The sequence below is a fragment of the Rhinatrema bivittatum genome, chromosome 15 (genome assembly GCF_901001135.1).
Source record: "Rhinatrema bivittatum chromosome 15, aRhiBiv1.1, whole genome shotgun sequence".
NCBI lineage: Eukaryota > Metazoa > Chordata > Amphibia > Gymnophiona > Rhinatrematidae > Rhinatrema > Rhinatrema bivittatum.
This window is the reverse complement of record NC_042629.1, coordinates 26,588,620-26,612,163: the sequence shown is the minus strand read 5'-3', so window position 1 is coordinate 26,612,163 and position 23,544 is coordinate 26,588,620. Positions and strand designations below refer to the sequence as shown.

Below are 23,544 nucleotides of genomic sequence, written 5' to 3'. Positions count from 1 at the left end.
TCAGGCTTCAAGCTTTATAGTGTCGGGATCCGTATCTTCATATTTCGGATTCTGGAGTTTCGCTGCAGACCGTTCCCTCCTCCTTGCCCAAGGTGGTATTGGCTTTTCATGTCAGACGGTAGAGTTACCGGCCTTCCCGAATTTGGATCCGACTTCTGCGACTGATAAAGATCTGCATACGTTGGATGTGCGCCGGGTTCTCCTTCGTTAACTAGAGATGGCCAATGCTTTTCGATTATCGGATCATTTGTTTGTCTTATTGACTGGTCCTAGACGGGGACACAAGGTATCCAAAGCTACAGTTGCTAGGTGGTTGAAGGAGGCCATTTCCTCCACTTATCTTTGCGCTGGGCGTGCCATACCCGAAGGCTTGAAAGCGCACTCTACCAGGTCTCAAGTGGCCTCTTGGGCAGAGAGCCAGTCGGTCTCGCTGCAGGAGATTTGTAGAGCAGCTACTTGGAAATCCTTGCATACTTTTGAGAAACATTATCGTGTGGACGTCTGGGATCTGGAGGTCGACTGTTTTGGCAGCAGTGTTCTTCGTGCGGGACTCTCCAGATTCCACCCCAATTAGGGCAGCTCTGGTACATCCCAGCGTTCTGGACTGATCCTGGTACGTACAGGGAAAGGAAAATTGATTCTTACTTGCTAGTTTTCGTTCTTGTAGTACCAAGGATCAGTCCAGATGCCCGCCCTTGGGTTTTTTGGAGAGTCCGTTTTTTCTGTATGTTTTCTTCCTTCTTACCTCGGCAGAGTTCTTTACAGGCATGGGAAGGAATCTTCTTGATTGTTATGTTATGTGGCGGTACGGTTTGTTTCTTTTATCGCGTGTATTGTTGTAGCCACTGGTTGTTAGGTCTGGGGATTTGTTCTCCTTTATTGGTTATTCTGCTTTGATATCGTATATAATGAGGGATCATATAGAAACATAGAAACATAGAAATGACGGCAGAAGAAGACCAAACGGCCCATCCAGTCTGCCCAGCAAGCTTCACACATTTTTTCTCTCATACTTATCTGTTTCTCTTAGCTCTTGGTTCTATTTACCTTCCACCCCCACCATTGAAATATCTAGCTTGATTAGTTAGGGGTAGTAGGGGTAGTAACCGTCGCAATAAGCAAGCTACACCCATGCTTATTTGTTTTACCCAGACTATGTTATACAGTCCTTATTGGTTGTTTTTCTTCTCCCCTGCTGTTGAAGCAGGGAGCTATGCTGGAAATGCGTGATGTATCAGTCTTCTCCCAAGCCGTTGAAGCAGAGAGCCATGCTGGATATGCATCGAAAGTGAAGTATCAGACACATTTGGTTTGGGGTAGTAACCGCCGTAACAAGCCAGCTACTCCCCGCTTTGTGAGTGCGAACCCTATTTTTCTTCTCCCCTGTCGTTGAAGCAGAGAACTATGCTGTATATGCATTGAAGGTGAAGTATCAGGCTTATTTGGTTTGGGGTAGTAACCGCCGTAACAAGCCAGCTACTCCCCTCTTTGTGAGTGTAAATCCATTTTCCCACATTTCCTCTTGCTGTTGAAGCTTAGAGCGATGTTGGAGTCACAGTAAGCATGTGTATGTTTATTGAATAAGGGTATTGTCTCCAGGCAGTAGCTGTCATTCTGGTGAGTCACCCACTCTTCATTGGCGGCCTCTTGACTTTATGGATCCACAATGTTTATCCCACGCAGGTGGCACACCAGATTAAGAGGGGTGCCTTTTCAGTTTTTTTCTCTGACTCCCTCTGCTGGAAGGGAGACACAACCCAATGGTCTGGACTGATCCTTGGTACTACAGGAATGAAAATGAGCAGGTAAGAACCAATTTTCCTTTCTACAAAACCTAAGTATCCTTGTCTTGTGCCTATGGAGAAGCGCCATAAGCGTGTTTGGCACATAACAGTCTCTGACCCAGCGGCCAGCCCTCAGTATCTCTCTGTCCTGGCTCTGGTGTGGTGTCTTGCACTGCCATGAGGCTTTTCAGCATGGCCCTCGGCATCCAGGCTTGGCCCTGCATCCTATAGCTGACTAGAGGCATGCCCAGGAAGTATTGAGCTTTATAGGGCCTGAAAACAGCAAATCCTGTGGTGCATCTTGATGACATAAGCACTGTTTGAAGCATTTAAGGAAGCCCAATTCGCTTCAACAATTGCCCAAGCAACAAATCCTGTTATTCCTGTATCTGAGTACTTGCTTCATGCTTCTGCTCCACTTTGACCTGGACTGTTCTGATGTTCCTCTGCTTGCTACCTGCCCTGACCTCGGCCTGGTATTTCTTCTCTACGAATAGACTCCACCTGTCTTGACCCTTGCCTGATTATTTTGCTTTCCTTGGTTCTGCACACCATCAGCTGCCACCTATTGGAGCAAGATCTGCTCACGGATCAGGTAGCATCAATCTGACAGTGGTCCAACAGAGGGGTCACATCGCAATCTGTGACGGGCCTGAAAGGACCAGAGGAGTAGCTGGAGAGCTAACTAGTTACAATATCACTCGTTAAGTTAATGAAATCTTAAGGTTAAAGTAAAATTATTACCATATGATAATAAAGTTACACAAGCTCATGTTGAGTAGATCCTGAAACTTTCAAAGTTGAAGTGCATTTTCGTGTCTACGTATAAAACGTTTGTAAAGAATATAAGCTCATTTGCACTACAAATCTATCTTCATCACACAAACCTGAAGGGATTTGATGAGCTTTTGGCTTGTGTGTTATGCCAGTAATTTTATCAGCTCTCCATTTTGGAACTGGAGCTGTGAAAGTTTCTTCCTCTTCTTCTTCTCTTTCCTGAAAAAAGAAAAAACCTCCAATATCAATGATAATGTCAAAGTTTAATATATCATAGACATCAGAACTAATACATCACAGATATCCACTCTATTATCGACAGAAAAATGATAAACTACCCAAAAGAACATAAGAACTTGCCATACTGGGTCAGACCAAGGGTCCATCAAGCCAACATCCTGTTTCCAACAGTGGCCAATCCAGGCTACAAGAACCTGGCAAGTACCCAAACACCAAGAAGATCCCATGCTATTGATGTCAGTAATAGCGGTGGCTATTCCCTAAGACAACTTGATTAATAGCAGATAATTGACTTCTCCTCCAAGAACTTATCCAAAATGTTTTAAAGCCAGCTACACTAACCACTAACTACATCCCCTGGCAAATTCCAGAGTTTAATTGTGCATTGAGTGAAAAAGAATTCTCTCAGATTAGTTTTAAATGTGCTACATGCTAAATATGTGCGGCGGCCCCCCCAACAAAAATTATTTTTCAGGTCCTGGCACCCCTTCCCCCTTTGCCATACCCCCCACCCCCAAGTAAATGAATCAATCCTCCCCGAAGTACCTCAAGGAAACCTCCAGCCCCCCTGAGGTCCCACAATGAAACCCCCCACCCCTCAAAAGACAAACATCAACTCCTCACTCCACTGAAAAAATAAAGGTGCTGAACACCCACCTACCACCCCACTGCACCCTCCCCCCACCCCCGACTCCACTCCAGAAAACCCCTGTACCTTAAATTGGATCCCACGTTGGGTCCAGGTGCATCCTTGCACCTGACCTGGTCAGTGCCATTTTCCAAAACGGCACTGACTAGGGAACCTTTTTAGAACAAGCATTTTTAGAACATAAATGTTTTGGGGTGAATTAACTACTGGGATATATTTATTATGTTTATGCATCTGTATTAAACAGCTAGTCAGAAGCAAGCAAGAGAGGAAAATTGGTTCTTACCTGCTAATTTTCGTTCCTGTAGTACCACGGATCAGTCCAGACAGTGGGGTGAGCCTCCTGTCCAGCAGAGGGAGTCAAAGAAAAACTGAAAAGGTATCCTATATCAGGACAGTGCTCACCCTGCGTCCCTTCAGTATAATAGATATCAAAGCAGCTAAAATAGCATAGAGAACCAGGATAAGATCAGCAAGTAAACTAACTATCAAAATGAAACAAGAAATTCAAACATGTATGAAAAATGTATTCAGGGTGAGAGTCTGGACTGATCCGCGGTACTACAGGAACGAAAATTAGCAGGTAAGAACCAAATTTTCCACCGGAGGGTATCTTTCCATACCTACAATTGCGCCACTTTGTGCAAACTCATATGTTACAGGCTGCGTTTATACAAGGTAAATCAGCCTTTGAAGAACTGTGTGTACAAGCGGATCAAGCTCCGCATTTGATGTCTCAGATTTAGTCCTTATTGGGTACTCAGCCGTTTAGCAAAACAAAACAAATGCTGGCTTGGGAAACTGATGTCCAATGTTCGCTCACGCAGAAGGAATGGGAAGGGATTTTTGGGAGACTAGGTAAAGGGCTAATAGCGGCCTCCATGAGGGAAAATGCTGTTAAGTTATTATATCGCTGGCACTATTGCCCGGTACAACTATATAAGATGAAACGTCTAGCCTCTGATATATGCTGGAGAGGGTGCCACCAGAGAGGAGATTACTTGCACATGTGGTGGACCTGTCCGAGGATTGTAGACTACTGGTGAGAAGTTGAGGAGTGGCTAGGACGGATTTTTACAATACCAATACGACTTAGCCCGGGTCAAGCGCTATTGGGGCAAGAGGTGCTGACATTGGGTGGTTATGACAATCGCATGCTCTCCTTCATTTTGACCGCAGCTAGATTACATATTGCACAATTATGGAGGGCAGAGCACCTCCCCACACTTCGGGGTGTACAAGATAAGTTAAAGAAAATATATACCCTAGCCGAAATTTCGGCGCTCTTACACAAAACATATGGGACATTCCTACACATATGGCGTAAATACAGACAGTGGCAATTATCTATATAGAATAACATAGTACAGATGGCTATGCAGGCACCTGCTCAGCAGAGGAAATTCATGGGCCACAACGAAGGAATAGTGTTGGGATAGGGGGGATAAAAAAAGGGGAGGGGGGGGATCAGATCAGTAAAGAGACGCATAGCTGATGTTATAAGCTTTATTGATTGGTTACTTTAGCGTACAACTTACAAAAGTCTGATTTGAATGTATGATTACACTTACTGTTGTCATTTTCAAATATTTGATCTGTTTATACATCATATGTACAATAAAATTTAAATAAAAATTAAAAAAAAAAAACAAACCAAATTTTCCTTTCCCTGTACGTACCCTGATCAGTCCAGACAGTGGGATGTACCAAAGCTTCCCTAAAACAGGGTGGGATCGAGACAGTCCCGCTCGAAGTACCTGTCTGCTGAAAGAGCCAAAGACTGGCGCCTGAACATCAAGGTGATAATGACACGCAAAAGGTATGTAGGGATTTCCAAGTAGCTGCTCTGCAGATTTCTTGCGGCGAGATGGACAGATTCTCCGCCCAAGAGGTAGCCTGAGAACGTAAAGAGTGAGCCTTTAAGCCCTCCGGAACTGACCGGCCCCAACAAATATACGCAGACGCAATCGCCTCTTTTAGCCAGAGAGTGATAGTAGCTTTAGAAGCCTTATTCCCCTTACTCGGCCCGCTCCATAAGACAAAGATGATCAGAGACTCGAAAATCATTCGTCACCTGCAAATATTGCAGTAGGATCTTCTTTGCATCAAGGCGCCGTAGATCTGCGCCAGGCGTGTTTGCAATGTCCTCTTAAGAAAAAGCAGAGAGCTCCACTGACTGATTTACATGAAAGGAGGACACAACCTTTGACAGGGAGGATGGGAAACACCTGAATCAGAAAAGCGAAGGAAAGGCTCCCTACAAGACAGGGCTTGGAGCTCGGACACTCTCCTGGCTGAGGAAATAGAAACCAGAAAGACAGACAATCTTAAAAGTCAGACCCTTAAGTATGGCTCGCCGAAAGGGTTTGAAGGGCGCCTCGCAAAGAACACAGAGAATCAAATTAAGGTTCCACAACGTACAAATAGCTCGGGCAGGCGGGTTCAAGATCTTAGTCCCCCTGATGGCGACTTATCCGGAAGAATGACATCCGGAGGGGTCGCCAACGTGTAACCATCGACCTGCCCAAGGAGGGAACAGCGCCAAAACCTGTACACGCAAGGAATTGAAAGACAAACCTTTAGAGAGACCATTCTGCAGAAAGGAGAGAACCTGGGACACCAAAGTCTTACGCACCGGAACTCTGGACTCAGCGGACATAGTCTCAAACACTCTCCATACCTGAATATAAGCCAGAGAGGTAGAAGTCTTACGGGCCCGCAACAGAGTGGAGATAACCTCCTCCTTATAACCCTTCTTCCTTAGTCGCCGCTGCTCAAAAGCCAGGCCGCTACACAAAAGCGATCTGCCTGATCAAAAAATACTGGACCCTGTTGGAGCAGGTTTGGCAGATGGCTGAGGCGGAGAGGATCGTCCATAGCGAAGTTCACCAGATCTGTGAACCACAGTTTCAGTTTCAGAGGCCACTCCGGCACCACTATCATGATCTTGGTAAATGTGCATGGCGCGACCGAATGGAGTGCTCTAAACTGAAAAGGTCATCCCAGGATGTTGAGACGAAGAAATTGGTGTTCCTGGCGGACCGGGATATGAAGGTAGGCCTCCGTCAGGTCGAGAGAAGCAAGGAACTCCCCTGTACGAACCGTCGCTATGACCGCCCTCAGGGTCTCCATCCGAAAATGGGGAACCTTGAGGGCCTTGTTGACTCTTTAGGTCCAGGATCGGTCGAAAGGAGCCGTCCTTTTTGGGGACGACGAAGTAGATGGAATACTGGCCGGATCCCTGTTCCTGGAGGGGGACCGGGACTATGGCACCGAGCGCTTGAAGCCTGTTGAGAGTCTGGCACACCGCTGAGCACTTCCGAGTTCTGCAGGGAGAGATCGAGTAGAGGTCTGGGAAATCCCGAGCAAACTAACGCGTAGCCTCTTTAGATGACCTCGAGGACCCACTGATCCTAAGTAATTTTGGCTCATTCCTCAACAAATAGGGGCAGCCGACCACCTAAGTCTGGAACGGAAGAATGGGCCGGCTGTATCTCATTGTGAGGACTTTGCGGCGGTGCCTTGATGGGTAACGTCTCGGAAGGGCCGTCTGCCCCGAAAGGAGTGAGCCCATGCTAGAGACCTAGTGGAGGTGTTTCTTTGAAAAGCTCCATGCAGCTTGTTGTACCTGCGCTGCCCCCGGAAACGAGAGCGTGACTGAAAAAAAGGATCTGTACTGCTTTGGGCGGTCCTCCGGTAGCTTATGAACCTTGTTGTCACCCAAGGATTTGATAAGCTGGTTCAGGTCTTCGCCAAAATGTAACTTACCCTTGAAGGGTAGCGTGCCCAACTGCGTTGTAGAAGAGGAGTCTGCAACCCAATCGCCTGGCTGACACCACCGAGACCATAGCTCTGGCTTGCATCCTGAGGAGATCATAGAGAGCATCAGCCCCATACGCAATCGCGCCTTCCAGCCTTTCTGCCTGTTCCGCCTCTGCAGACGGGAGGTCCTGGGTGCTGAGTAATTGTTTAACCCACCTGAGGCTTGCCTGCTGCACGAGACTGCTACAGACTGTGGAGATCGAACCCCGAGCTCCGCCAGGACTGCAGGAATGAGGGGTTCCAACTCCTCCCTCTGGAACAGACGTACCACCTGAGGGTCATCACCCTCCAAAGAAGCCTGTTTCCCTTGCTCCTCATCCAAGCCCCCCCCCCCCCCCACGGGAGGGGGAGGAGAGGCTCCTGCACCTGCACTGCCCAGCACATCCGGAGTGGCAGACTCTCCTGAAACCACCGCACTTTTTAACTTTGCGACCCTTAGAGACGCGGGAACATCGGCAAGCTTGGCTACCTTGGGGGCGGGGGGGGGGGGGGGCAGTCCCTGAGTAGGTCTGACTGGCAAGGCACCACCTTACGGAGACCTGGAAGCCTAAAATGGCTTTATGCATAAGGAGGACAAAATCAAAAGAAAAGGAATCAGAATAAACATCCTGATCTGGAAAAGCAGGGTCCTCCTGTAAAAAAACAAACAAACAAAAAAAAACCTGATCCTAAGCTGCATTCTCATCAGGAGTTGCAGGGGCTGGATACAATGTTGGCGGAAGCTCCCCCTCCCCCACAGCCAGGGCCGGTGCAAGGGTATTAGGCGCCCTAGGCGAAACGTCAGCTATGCCGCCCCCCCCCCCCGCCTCCACACACAATTAACTTACATTGTGCATTAATGAAAATAGCGAAGTCTGTATTTATAACAGAACATTTGACATTTTTATGTCATGTAAACCATTGAGATGATTTGTCTTATCGACGGTATAGAAACTCTTTTATAAATAAATAAATAAAAATAAATAAAATAAACATAAACCAAAGCTATACTTGTTGCTCAAACACAACAAAACAATTTACAGTATGGAACAGTCAACAGGACAAAAAATATAGAATATTCAATCCAAATGTAAACAATTTGTGCTACACTTTATACAGGATCTGTATTAGAAAGACTGCACTTTAGAATTTTACTTTCCTTGCTTTCAGTTTAGCAAATGTAGAAATAAGTTTCTGCAAGTCAAGGTTTTGTGCAATTTCATTTTCTATTGACAAGGTGGCCAGCCCAACAAGTCTTTCTTGCATCATTGAGGAACAAATATATGTTTTAATCAACTTTAACTTGGAAAAGCTTCGCTCACCACTGGCCACAGAAACAGGAAGGGTTAAGAGGATGCGGAGGGCAAGAAATATGTTAGGGAAATTATCTGTGAGTTTATGTCTGCATAGAAAGTTCAATACATCTTGTGGTGATGAGCTCTTCTGAATTAGTCTTGCGATGGCTTGCAATTCACTGCACATATCAGAAGCAACAATATCTTTAGAATCCCCATGTTGTAAAACTTTCTCCAATTTCAAGCACTGTTCCAGAATGTCTTTTGATGTACTAATCTGCAAACTGTGAATATTGTAGAGGAAGCCAAATCCAGAACTAATTTCATGCATTTGTGTGAATCTTTCCTCAATTGATTGTATTGCTGCATCAAGGACTGCAAAATGAAAGTTCACTTTGAAGTTTTGTTCAGCGCTCTGAATAGGGTTATCATCGGCTTCATATGTGAACTGCTTCTTTTTTTTCCTAATCCGGACTGGATCTGGTTCAAAGCTTACTGGTATCTCCAACTCCTCAGCAAGTTCACGTGCATCTACCAGTGTTTTTGCAAACCCTTCATCACTCCTGCAGTCTAAAAGAAATTTCTTGGTTCCACTCAGTTGCTCAATGGCATTGTGAATGTCAAATTCCTTCATCTGAAGTTGTTTGCTAGTTATATTGATCTAAAAAAGGATGTTATGCCACACAATAAGAGAAACCACAAACTTGAAGCATGAAATACTTTTTGCAAGAGCTTGTGCCTCTACCCGCGAGGTATTACCAGATGATCCTGTTAGGGTAGTGTTGACAGCAATTTCAGTTAGTGCATCATAGATATCACCTAGTTGATAGCGAAAAGGTTTCAGTGCATGAATTCGACTTTCCCTTCTTGTTTCACTCAATGGTTTCACTGTAAGAGCAGGCACATGGCGCATTAGAACTTCCCAACGTCGTGTTGAAGCAGAGAAATACACAAACATTTTGTACTAGGCTAAAGAAAGCCATTGCTTCCAAGCAACATTTAGCAGCATCACTAACAACCAAATTCAAAGAATGTGCACTGTAAGGAACAAATAAAGCCCGTGGATTAATATCCAAAATTCTTCGTTGTACACCATTTTCTTTCCCTTTCATATTGCTTCCATTATCATAGCCTTGACCACGTAAGTTTTCAATGGGCAATGACATATCTTCTAACTGGCTAAGGACAGTCTCTGCCATTACAGCACCAGTGGTCTCCTGGAGTGGCACAAATCCCAAAAAATGTTCCTTTATGGTTACAGGTTGAGAATTATCAGGGTCTGAAGCAGTGTCCACAAAGCGAAGGATCATGGTCATTTGTTCAACATGGCCTACATCTGGTGTACAATCTAAAATGATTGAAAAGTACTTGGCAGTATGAGCAGATTTCAGGATTTCTTCTTTGATAGCACTGGATAAAAGCTGAATCAGTTCATTTTGTATGTCTTTGCCAAGGTAGTGGACATGTGTCTCAACATTTCTTATCTTACGAAGATGTTCATCCATAAGTGGATCAAACAAAGCTAGATATTCTATAAATTTCAGGAAGTTTCCATTACCAGGTGTGTGCAATCTATCATGTGTTCCCCGGAAGGCCAGATTTTGCATTCCAAGAACTCTCACCAAAGCAATCAGTCATTCCAAGATTTGCTGTCAATACTTTTCTTGTTGTTTAATGAGACGCAAATTTTCTTCATCAATTGTTTTCATGTTTTTCAATCGCATTTCAAGTTCCTTCCACTTCTGAAAGTTCTCCAAGTGTTCATCACTTCTCTTGTGCAAAGCTAGAATTGCAGATATGTTCTTCCAATCTTTGGAACCTTTCTTAGCAAGAGATGAGGCACCAGGGTTAATGGTAAACAGCATGCAACAAAAGCAAAACACAGAGTCCTCTGACACAGAGTACTGTAGCCACGAACGGGGAATTTCATCTCCATTGCCAAGGCTCCTTTTGTAATGAACTGTTGAGAATTTTCTTTGATTACTATCTTTAGGGAAATGAAATTGCAGAACTTGTTCTGGTCCGTGTTCCACCAACATTTGTCGCATACGATCATCGCTTTTGGATAGTAAATTGACCCAAGTAGCAGGATCACCGTAGTTCAACTTCATGGATTGTTCTTCTTCACGTCCTTTCAAATCTTGATCCTTTTGGACCTCACTTGGTTCGCCTTCCATATTTTTATGTTCTTCAGATTCTACTTCAGATTGTGAAACTGTAGGCAAAACAGTCATCTCTGCTTCAGTCTCAGACAGATCCCTTGAACTACCTTCTTCTTGATGCTGTGGGTGAAAATATTTCAGCAAGGAATCTTCTTGCTTTGCCTGTTCTTTTTCCCTGTCAGCCTTCCGTTTGCGATACTGTGCCCCTGACAATTTCTTTCTGCCATAATGTCACGTGAACTGAAAAATCAAAATTTTGTGTTTCTAGATATTTTTTACTATGATATGCATAATACATTTAAATGCACTGACCAAACATTTAAATCCATGTAAAATAGATACTCCAAACATATGTAGGAAAACTGCCATACCATAAGAGCACTAACTCCCAGGGCTCAAACAGCAAAAATCCTATTTATGAAAAATATTACAATAGGTGCTAGATACATCAATTCACCTTCTATTGGAAAACAGAACAAGTTGGATTGCTCTAGATCCCTACACAGAAAACAATAGCAAAATACTTCACCTTGGTCATGCATAACACAGACCCTTACCAAATGCAAAATAAGTAACTGCAAATTAGAACTCAAAAACTGAAATGGAAACCACAAGTAGCCAGACTCTGCATGTAGTGCAGTACTGTAGAAACTAACACATTTGACTCCTGAGGGAATTCTGCACAACTGTGCAATGCAAAATTCCCCTTTTACACAGAATTCTAAAATTCTGCACAGAATTTGCAACTGTGGATGGGCAATAGCATAGACTAGAAGTGGAAGGGTGTCGATGGTTGTAGGAAGAAACTGGCTTGGTAAAGTGTGCAGAATTTTGTAATTCCAGGAGTGAAAAATACAAACATAAAAGATGCACATTCCCCAAAGCTGACATATTGCTATCACTAAACAGAAAATGGTGGGACAAAGCACAGACACATACACACACCCCCTCAAACAGGCTCCCTCTCTCTCTTGCACACACACACATACATCCTCACATACATTCCCTTTCTCTATTGCACATAGGCACTCTCTCTCTGGCAAACAGGCTCTGCTCTCTCCTTCAGATGCTTCTCCAAAGTTTCCTTCCTCAATCTCAATTACTTCCTCAATCTTTCCCTATTGTCTTCTCCAACCATCTCTTTCTCCCTCCAGGCCCTATCACAGTCCCTGTTCTCTCTCCCCTCAGGGCTATTCCTCTTCCTTTCTTCCCTCAGGGCTATTCCACCTCCTCCCCACCCCCCTACCTCCATCTAATGGCCCAACCATTATTGTCCTGAGATCCCCCCTCCCTCCCCAGCAGAGGAACAGGCCAAGCTACTACAGATCCCTACAGAGAAACCACATGCTAAAAGAATGCTTCATCTCAGTCTTTGCATGCAGAACACAAACTCTCACCAAATACAGAATAAAGCCACAAAGTATAAATAGAAATGCGCAGACAAAAACTAAACTGTAAAATGTATCACAGTGCAACAATGGAAAAACAAAAATGTCACCATTCTTCATGAAACAATCAATAAAATCAAGATATATAAATCATGAATCATAATATCATACTAATAAAATAATTTCAAAACAGCTGATGAATAGAATATCCAATAATTAAAGACTCAAGCAAATTTTGAAACCTTTATCAAAACACCAATAAAATATTTCAAAGAGAAGACATCACACACTATCCAATAATTAAAATGGTAGTCAGTCAAGAAAAATGAATTTTAAAAGCCACCTTTACTTACCCTCTCCAGCAGTTCTCCTACTCCTTTCCCTTGCAGGCCACTTCAGAAGCAACAGTAGCTGCTGAAGCTGTCCTCATGGTCCTCTTCCTTAGGGACCACAACCAGTCTCTTCTCTCTCACACACACACACACCAATCACACCGTCAAGACCAGTTTCTGTCTCTCACACACCAATCATCTCCCCAACCAGTATCTCTCTCTCACACACAAGCACACACATACCACCAGTCATCTCCCTGTTCAGTTTCACACATATGTCGCCTCTCTGGCCAGTCTCTCTCAATCACACACATGCCCTCCTCTCACAGCCACAAGCCAGCCAAAAACATGCTCCATCTCTCTCTCGTACACACGCATTGACTCACACAAGCACCCTCCCTGACTCACATATACACCACACACACAGAAGCACCATTCCTTTCTCAGGCACACACACACAGAAGCACCATTCCTTTCACACACACACACATAGAAGCACCATTCCTTTCTCTCACAAACACACACACAAGCACCATTCCTTTCTCTCACAAACACACACACAAGCACCATTCCTTTCTCTCACAAACACACACACAAGCACCATTCCTTTCTCTCACAAACACAAGCACCATTCCTTTCACACACACACACACACACACACAGAAGCACTCTGCCGATCTAAGGCCCCCAGCTGAACAGCTGGTCTCCGGTGGGGGTTAGCAGCACCGGTGTTCATTTTTTGCCACCGGCCACGATTTTTATTTCTTCGGCCCCCACTGCTTGGTCTCTAGCGGGGGCTGACTAGGCGGCGCCCATCTTCATTTCTTCGGCTCTCGCGGGCTTGGTCTCCCGCGGGGGCTGTCTGGGAGGCGTCGGGCCGGCCCATCTTCTTTTCTTCGGCCTCCGCCGGCCTCGATTTTTATTTCTCCGGCCGGGGCTGGCTGGGTACAGCTATTATTACTTCAATGGACCTGCGAGGCTGCAAACACAAATTCACCACCTACCCTGAATTGATGGAGGTCACTGGGCTGAATGCAGGCTGCACGCGGTCGAGACCACGTGACCAGCTAGACCGGCCCACCGGGGGAAGCCCGATCCCCCGATAGGTCAATCCGCCCCTGCTGGCTGAGCAATCAGATCGGGTCTTGTTAATTATCATAGCCGGCGCCATGATAATTAATTAAATCTGTCTTTGGGGCGGGCTGCCGGCAGCAGCTCTTTTATTTTTATCGGGGGGGGGGGGGGGGGGGGGCGGCGGCTTAATGCAGCTCTTATTTTTACCGGGGCAGGCTACGGCTCAATTTTACCGGGGCAGTGCCACCCCCGGGAAGCTGGCGCCATAGGCGACCGCCTAGTTCGCCTAGTGCTTCCGCCGGCCCTGCCCACAGCCCTTGCCTGAGCTGCATGACATGTGCTTAAGATGGCTGCCATCCCTGCACTGAGGGAGAAAGGATCAGCTCTGAACTCCTATGGAGCCTGACGTTTTTGAGCCCCACGAGGCTTGGCTGTTGCTGTAGACCCTGAAAAAGAGCTGCCCACCACCCCTAGAAGGCACCTCAAGCAAATCCCAGTCCTAGAAAACTGCACGGCCGATTCCTCACATGCTATACACCAGGATGGTGTGAAGAGAGGGACTGGACCACCAGAAATCACTTCCCCGGCTGCTTACCTTGCTGGAGCCTGTAATGAAAAGCATGGGTAAGCTGTGCCTCCAATGGTCTTTTTTTTTTTTTTTCCAAAGAAATGAGCAGAGGAATGGGAGCCTCCCTGCTAAAAGACCTGAGGCAGGCGCGAAAAAGGGGAGTCACTGGACCACCAGTATCACCCCTTTAAGCCAGGCAAGTGGTCACCGGAGAGAGGGGGTCCCAGGCTGAGTACTGAAGGGGAAAATCCCCCCTGGGACCCTGTAAGAGCTGTCTCACATAGACAAGAAGTTTGATTTTCTTCAAATTCTTTTTTTTTTTTTTTGTTTTACATATAGAAATTAATCAATACTTGCTTGATCCTGGAAACAATCAGAAGGAGAAAGAAAGAACATAAGAAAATGCCATACTGGGTCAGACCAAAGAAATGAGCAGAGGAATGGGAGGGTCCATCAAGCCCAGCATCCTGTTTCCAACAGTGGCCAATCCAGGCCATAAGAACCTGGCAAATACCCAAAAACTAAGTCTATTCCATGTAACCATTGCTACTGGCAGTGGCTATTCTCTAAGTGAACTTAATAGCAGGTAATGGACTTCTCCTCCAAGAACTTATCCAATCCTTTTTTAAACACAGCTATACTAACTGCACTAACCACATCCTCTGGCAACAATTTCCAGAGTTTAATTGTGCGTTGAGTAAAAAAGAACTTTCTCCGATTAGTTTTAAATGTGCCCCATGCTAACTTCATGGAGTGCCCCCTAGTCTTTCTACTATCCGAAAGAGTAAATAACCGATTCACATTTACCCATTCTAGATCTCTCATGATTTTAAATACTTCTAGCATATCCCCCCTCAGTCGTCTCTTCTCCAAGCTGAAAAGTCCTAACCTCTTTAGTCTTTCCTCATAGGGGAGCTGATCCATCCCCTTTATCATTTTGGTCACCCTTCTCTGTATGTTCTCCATCGCAATTATATCTTTTTTGAGATGTGGCAACCAGAATTGTACACAGTATTCAAGGTACTGTCTCACCATGGAGATACAGAGACATGATGACATTTTCTGTTTTATTCACCATTCCCTTTCTAATAATTCCAAACATTATTTGCTTTTTTGACTGCAACAGCACACTGAACCGATGATTTCCACTATGACGCCTAGGATCTCTTTCTTGGGTGGTAGCTGCTAATATGGACCCTAACATTGTGTAACTATAGCATGGGTTATTTTTCCCTATATGCATCACCTTGCACTTATTCACATTAAATTTCATCTGCCATTTGGATGCCCAATTTTCCAGTCTCATAAGGTCTTCTTGCAATTTAACACAATCTGCTTGTGATTGAACAATTTTGTATCATCTGCAAATTTGATTACCTCACTCTCTTATTTCTTTCCAGATCATTAATAAATATATTGAAAAGTATGGGTCCCAATACAGATCCCTGAGGTACTCCACTGCCCACTCTCTTCCACTGAGAAAATTGTCCATTTAATCCTACTCCCTGTTTCCTGTCTTTTAGCCAGTTTGTAATCCACAAAAGGACATCGCCACCTATCCCATGACTTTTTACTTTTCCTAGAAGCCCCTCATGAGGATCTTTTGTCAAATGCCTTTTGAAAATCCATAACTACATCTACCGGTTCACCTTTATCCACATGTTTATTAACTCCTTCAAAAAAGTGAAGCAGATTTGTGAGACAAGACCTGCCTTGGGTAAAGCCATTGCTGACTTTGTTCCATTAAATCATGTCTTTCTAGATGTTCTGTGATTTTGATGTTTAGAACACTTTCCACTATTTTTCCTGGCACTGAAGTCAGGCTAACTGGTCTGTAGTTTCCTGGATTGCCCCTGGAGCTCTTTTTAAAATACTGGGGTTACATTAGCCACCCTCCAGTCTTCAGGTACAATGGAGGATTTTAATGATAGGTTACAAATTTTTACTAATAGGTCTGAAATTTCATTTTTTAGTTCCTTCAGAACCCTGGGGTGTATACCATCCGGTCCAGGTGACTTACTACTCTCTTCAGTTTGTCAATCAGGCCTACTACATCTTCTAGGTTCACTCCATCTGAAATATGGGAAATATAGGTCCAGGGTTTCCTGGGGGCTGGGAACAGCCATAACAATCCTCGGGTTGGGCACAAACAAGTTTGTTCTGCATGCCAGTAGAACAGGAATCCACTTAAGTCTTTTACGTCTTTTTACTTGAGGCCACCAGTAGTTGTGTTGAAGGAAGTCGAGAGTTTGGGATCAACCGGGATATCCCACCACTTGAGAGTCATGCACCCACTTTAGCACACTTTCCCGGAGCCTCTTGGGGATACCTGTTTTATTAGCAGGGACGGAAGTAGCAGAAGCAAAGATGATTCTTGCACGATCAATGTGTAGAGGAATCGCCGTTTTGTCTTCAGTTATAAAGGAACGGAGAGGGTATGCGCCTATAAGTTCTTTGCAGCTGGTCAGTAATGAAGTTCAAAATCAAACCAACAAAAGAAGGGAGATTGAAGATTAGTTTCTTGTGGTCTGTGTAGATGGTGATCTGATGCTTGGCACCCTCTAGGAGGTATCACCATTCCTCCAAAGCCATCTTTACTGCTAGGGGTTCACAATCTCCATGTGGGAATGAGTGGTGATTTCCCACAGGCCTGGACAAAAACTAGTCTGAATCTAGACTTGTTTAAAACCTTATATCTTTATTATAGCTTCACCCATGCACAACAGTTGCCAGTCTTCCCTTCAGAACAGTGTACTCTATTTACAGTTCAGTACTGCTTCCCTCAGTACTCACAGTTCAGCTTCGCCTCAGCTCTGGTCAGTGTTATATTACAAGAGCTGCCTTCCTCCTGAGACTGGGCCTGGTCTGTTTATTCCCACCTGGAACCCAGCTCTTATTCCCTAGGTCTCTGGTTACGGCCTCTGAGCCCCACCTGCCTCGCAGGATCCTGCCCATAGAGCATACTCTCCTTAGTGGATTTAAGGTGGACCAGGCATCTAGCCTGGGCCTGTACATGCAAATAGGGGAACACTAGGAGCACTACCTCACACTCCAATTATGTAGTTCCTCTCTGCCAGGGAAAACTTACTGGAAAAAAAGGAGCAAGGTAGCAGAGTTCTTTTAGTATTGTGTTGACTGAGGACAGCCACTACACAGAGGGTAGGGGCAACTACCTCCACAATGAAGGGATGTTTAGGGTCCAGGTGTTACAGGCAGGAACCCTGAACGAATGTGTGTTTTAGCTCCTGAAAGGCATCGATGGCTTTCTGGGACCAGATCCCGCTGTTTGCCCCTTTTCCGGTCAAGGCTGTAAGTGGAGCGGCTAGGGTGGAACATGCAGGAATGAACTATCAGTAGTAGTTGGCAAATACTAGGAAGCATTGAAGGACCTGAAGGCAGACTGGTTGGGGAAAATCCAAGATGGCTGTTTCACAGAGTCCATCAGGAAGCCATCGCGAAAAGTGATGTAGCCCAAGAAGGGAAGTCGTTCCTGTTCAAAGAAGCACTTCTCAAGTTTTGCATGGAGATGGTGTTCCCATAGACGCTGAAGCACATGTCACACATGATGTCCGTTAGAAGTCATAGACTGGGAATAGATGAGAATATCATCTAAGTAGACCATGATGGAGGAATAAAAATCCCAGGAGATTTTGTTTACCATGCTTTGAAACATAGCCAGAGCATTGCAAAGCCCAAAGGGCATAACGAGGTACTCAGTGTCCATCATAGGTATTGAAGGCTGTTTTCCACCCTTCTCGTGTTTGATGCGAATGAATTATAGGCTCCTCTTAGGTCTAGCTTAGTGAAGACTCTAGCGCCCTGCAGGCCATTGAACAGTTCAGGGATGACTGGCAATGAATAATATATTTTTTGGTAATGGCATTAAAGCCTCTGTAGTTGATGCAAGGTCTAAGCATTCCATCTTTGACTACAAAAGAAAAAAAACCTGCAATGAGGAGGGCCGGATGAACCCCCATGATATATATATATATATTTTTTTTAATATTCACTCTTTGTCTCAGTTTCCGGTGGAGTCAATGGGTAGACTCTTCCTAGTAGAGGGACTTTATACAGAAGGTGTTCGATGCCCAATCGTAAGGGTGATGCTGTGGCAGCATCTCTGCTTGGAGTACATCAAGATAGTCAGCATACTGCAGAGGAAGTTATGGGCACTCCTGTTTTTACGGAAATCAGTGAGTGGCCAGTTATTTCTAACCCATCCCATACTTGCGAAGGAATTATTCTCCCACCATTTCACTCCTGCTTCACTAAAAGGAAAGGCAGGCAGGCAGGCACATACATAGTGAGTATGGAAAAATATCTTGGAGCAAAACACATCTTCTTTTCCTGTAACTTTTAGGCCCTGGAGATGATGCTACTCTGTAATGTCTCAGTTCCACAGGCACCAATTTCCAGAAGAGTCAGGTCTAATCTGTTAATTACGCATTGTAAGCTATTTTAGCACAGAAGCTTTAAAAATAATGGCCTCAATTCTGAAAAATTCCTGAGCTGCATGAATGGTCAAATATCTGAAGATGCTTGGCCTGCCACGTTATGGAGCTAAAAGACACTTTGCAAGTTCAGCTCTGGCTCTGGCCCATCCTGTGCAATTTTTTTTTTTTTTTTTTAAACATACTTCAGAATTTTGCAAAAATCAAGGTTAGTCTGTGCTGATAAGCTATTTTAGCTCCAGACATTAATACTTGTACTGATGACAATTGTGTGTCGACACTTCTAATGCCATTCTGATACAGTCTGGCCTTCAGTTTACCTGCTCTGCCTTTATATAAGCACCATGCTGCTCACATCCGATGTCAAATACATACTTTCCAGCTCCCAGAGGCTGCAAATAAAAGAAACCATGTTTGTTTTAGTAATCTAATAAGCTAAAAGTGTCACTGAACAAAAACAAAAAAAAAAAAGTCTATACACATGCCAGTAATAATTCAAACTTCACCAGCCAGGAGAGGGAGCAGATTTGTGGCATCTAAAGAGGTTAAACCTATACTATCCTGTGTATTTTATAGTAACACAAACAATAGATAATGACAGATTACAGTGGCAAAAAAAAGGGTTTGAATTGTTATTTACTCTGTGAAATCCTTTTCCAGTTAATAACTACTTTTTCTGTGATGATTTTTAAGTTAAACAACAACAGGTGGCAGCCTAACAGCACCGCATTTTAGAATCACTTGCAATTGAGTTGATAGGTTAATTCCTAAGGCAGCTCAAAGTTGTAGACCTCAGGCTGAGCAGTGTTCAAATGCCAAGTATTATAAGTAGTTAGAAACTGACAGAGGTGGTTACAGCTGAGAGTAAAAGCTGGGAGAAACCTTTCACTGACACAGCTTTTGAATACTGTAAAGCTCTGATTTCAGACAAGAAACTTATGGTTATCTGTGTTTGTCTCTCAGTTCAAACAAACAGAATAGCCCAGATAGTGACTGGGAGATTGCTAGGGCCCTCAGATCTGACAGTGGAAGGCAAAGTGTTAACTCTGCAGAAAGTGTATTAGTTAATGTTTCATCTGCCTTTTATATGCAATTTTGTATTCACTGTATAACTTTGTTTATAATAAACTATTTAGGGGACAATATTTAAAAACCTCTAAATCAGCTAACTTCTCTAGCTAAAGATAGCCAATTAAGTTATTCAGGATATTCATTGGGATAAAAGTTGAGGATTAAAAGTTATTTGCTTAACTTTACCAGGATAACTTTTAAACCTAACTGACTAGCTTTGAATATCATCCATTATTATTATTTATTTTTTTTTATAACCAAGCCAAGATAACAAGCACATCTCCACACAATCCCATAAATATTGTTAAACATTTGTTTTATTGTAAACCACCAATAGCTGGTATAATTTTTTTTTAATAAAATAAATTTAGATTTAACCGGCTATATTCAAAAGAATATAGCCAAGTGCCCTAACATTAAAAAAAAAAAAGTCCCGTACAGCAGCCAGAATCACAGACCCCCCCCCCACTCAAATTAACATAAACAAATGTCAGGCCAACCCCCCCCCCCCCCAATACCCTCCAAGTAATCAAATGAATCAGGTCAGTTTGCCAGTCTAACCCCCCTCACCCATCACCTTACCAGTCAGGAAAATCTGAGAGCCATGCTTATCAGTGCCTATTTGTGTGACTTTGGGTGGAAGGCTACCAGATCCATGCAGGACTTTTTTTTCTTTTATAATATGGCCTAATAACTGGTTATTTTCTTTTGAATATAGCTAGTTAAGGCTAAAGCTATCCAGTTACATGACCGGATAACTTTAGGGCTGCTCTGAGACAGTCCTAAAATTATATGCCTAACTTAGGTGGTCATTTATCAAATCACGTTAGGGTGTTATTGCGGACGTTAGGGTCCTAACGCAAGTGATTAATACCGTATCACATATGTAAATTTTAAAATTTTATTCAAGTGGGAGGAATTTGGGCGGAGTAAATGGAAATGAGAGATAAGTTATCGCACGCAATGTTAATAAACACACACCATCGCGGGATTTAACACCGGAAATAACTACATCTTTTTTCCTCAACGTTATGCCTGTGATAGCATGTGTGTTATGGCCAAAACAGGATTTACTGGAAATCCCGTTTCGGGCAGGGAGAGAGGAGAGGGAGAGGGAGGGGGAGGAAGAGAGTGAGAAAGCCTGTGGGGAGGCACACATATAAGTCAACTTTTTATACCCCTGTAAGAGGGGGAGTTCTGAACTCTGGGTGAGGTTTTGGTGGTGGCCTAGGTTTTGGGGGGCAGTTTTATAAGCACAATCAGAGGAACGAACACAGTAGACATCAGTGAAGACTGTATGTGATTTGGAGTGATCCTGTGATTGTGATCAGATCACAATCCTCTGATTGTGCTTATAAAACTGCCCCCCAAAACCTAGGCCACCACCAAAACCTTACCCAGAGTTCAGAACTCCCCCCCTTACAGGGGTATAAAAAGTTGACTTATATGTGAGCCTTATAAAGAGTTTCTTTCTCTCTCTAGCCAGCAGCCTCAAACTGTGATAAAAATATGCTTGGGCAGTAATGCAGCTTGCTGGGTGCAATAAATGTAACTTGCATTGCAGTAAATTGCCTAACCATACCTTTTTTTTTTTTTTAATCGCGGGTGCTGTTTTTGTGAAATTTATAGCAAAATGATAAATCTAGGCCTTAGATGGATACAGTTCAATAGCTAGGTTAGCTGGATAACTTTACTCCTTCTCAGAACACCCCCAGAATGCCCGTTTATCTGCCTGGATACGTACCCCAAAGTGTCATAAATTGGTATTTAGCAAGTGCTTGAATATCAGCTTCTTAGTTTATAAGCTCTGCATTTGTGACTGGTCAGTGACCCAGGTAATATAAGTAGCTACATGATCCTAGTATTTCTAGGTGTGTGGTCTCCGTGTTTTTCTGGTTGCTCTTCAGGTCTGTGGCAATGTAGCATCCCCAGACAACATCAAGAAATAGCTTCTGGGCAGGGTACTTGTCCAGAAGCTAATCAGTTAATGCTCTAGTCTGATGGGAATATGCAGGTATGCCTTGGACAAATCCAGAGACGTCAGGAACGACCCCAACTGTACTGCCATTATCACTGAGCACAAGGTTTCCATGCAAAAATTAGTCACACGCAAATGACAGTTGACTCCTTTGTGATCCAAGATGGGACAAAAGGAGCCCTCCCCTTCTTGGGCACAACGAAATAAATGGAATATCGGCCCGTATTTTCTTTAGACGTGGGAACTGGAACTACAGCCCGTAGATTAAAGAGTCTTGACAACATACACTCCACTGCCTGTCTCTTCTGCAGAGAGTTGCAGGGAGACACAAAAAAAACAAACCCATGTCCCGAGGAACATTGCAAAACTCCAGCGCATAGCCATCTCATATCACCTCCAGAACCCACTGGTCTGTCATGACCTCAACCCACCTTCGATAAAAAAAAAATAGAGAGGCAACCTCCCATCTCCTGATCCCATAGGTGGGTCAGTACACCTTCACTGGGAGGCAGGGGTGCTCCATTACCCGAGAGCCTGTGCCCTGTATGGGCTGCCTGGGACAAAAGGACCGAGATCTACCCAAAGGTTGAGTCCTCTGAAAAGGTTGCACCTCTGTAGGGCCTAAAACGTCTGAATCCCCTAGAGCTGAAGGATCGCAGTGGCGCCTGTTTCTTATCCTCTGGTATTCGAGGAACCGGGGACTCACCCCCACTTATTGGCCATTTTCTCCAGCTCACTCCCAAACAAGAGCGAGCCTTTAAAAAGGGCCACTTTGTAAGGTTAGACTGAGGTTGTATCAGCCAATTTTTCAGCCATAGCTGATGCCTAGCTGCCACCACCGAAGCCACCCCTCTGGCCGAAATGCAAACCAAATCGCAGCACACATCTGCCAAAAAGGCAGCTGCTGATTCCATTACTGCCCTGGAATTTACACCAGATTCATTGACTTCCTGAGAAAGCAGCTAACAAGAGCGAGCCACCAGGAAACAACAAGAAGCTATCTGCAAAATCGTTGCCATCGCTTTAAAGGCCTCCTTAAGGATTGCCTCAATTATCCTATCCTGTGCATCCGTCAAGGCTGCTCCCCCTTCGACAGGAATAGTCGTCCGCTTGGTAATGGCACAGACAAGCACAACTGGATCCAGAGGGGGTACAGTCCATCCAAGAATCATCCCCTTTTAAAATTAGCTTCCGGGGGTGCCCCATTCAAGATCAATTAATTCTTCATTCAAAAATTGGAAGAAGGATCCAATAGAAGAAAATAGGATAATGCATAAGCGTTGGCAAGTTAAATGTAAGACATTGATAAGACAGGCTAAGAGAGAATTTGAAAAGAATTTGGCCGTAGCAAAAAAGGTGGACCTGTGATAACTGAGGCCCACATGCAGCCTCAGGCCTCACCGCCGCAGTGTTCATTCTGCCAAACTGCTATTGTGACACCAGTCCAGGTGCTGATACGAGCACAGTACGAGCAGCATGGTTGCCCAACCCACCAGCCACTTACATGAACCAGGAACAGGTCAGACAAATCACTCCTCTGCATCAGTAGTGCTCCACATTAAGCTGCTGACTGATTTTTCCTTTGTTTTCTTTGCTTTTAAAAAGCACACAAGACACGGTCCTCAAGATTTGCTGGTACAACAGCCTTTTTAATTTGTGCCAAGAAACAAAAGAATCTTCCCACTAAGCTCTACAAAGTTCCATCTAGGACTGGAAACCTCCCAGGGGCTCGCTACTCTGGTCGAAACCAGGGGGCCTGGCCCTAGGAAAATGTTAGCTAAGGGGCTTACTACTCCTGGCCCTAGAGGACTTTAGCCAATGCCTAAATCACTTAAGCAGAAAGCAGGCCGAAGAAGACTCCTGCTGCACCACCAGTTGTCCTGCCATCTGTGGGAGGCTGAGAATACTGGCTGTACCACCTCTATGTCACTGAGAAAGCAGTGTGCTCTGCCTCCATCTGCTGGTAGTAGGGGG

General features: G+C 44.4%; 1 protein-coding gene across 1 annotated transcript in view; it reads right to left on the bottom strand.

The window, feature by feature from the left end:
- The window catches only part of RSPH1 (radial spoke head component 1), an 82,262-nt gene that overhangs the window by 16,256 nt on the left and 42,462 nt on the right, over nt 1-23,544 (bottom strand). The window contains exons 6-7 of the mRNA XM_029578959.1: nt 18,842-18,913; nt 2,672-2,780 (exon numbers count right to left, since the gene is read on the bottom strand). Coding sequence (XP_029434819.1) covers nt 2,672-2,780; nt 18,842-18,913 — 181 coding nt within the window. The remainder of the gene's footprint in view (nt 1-2,671; nt 2,781-18,841; nt 18,914-23,544) is intronic.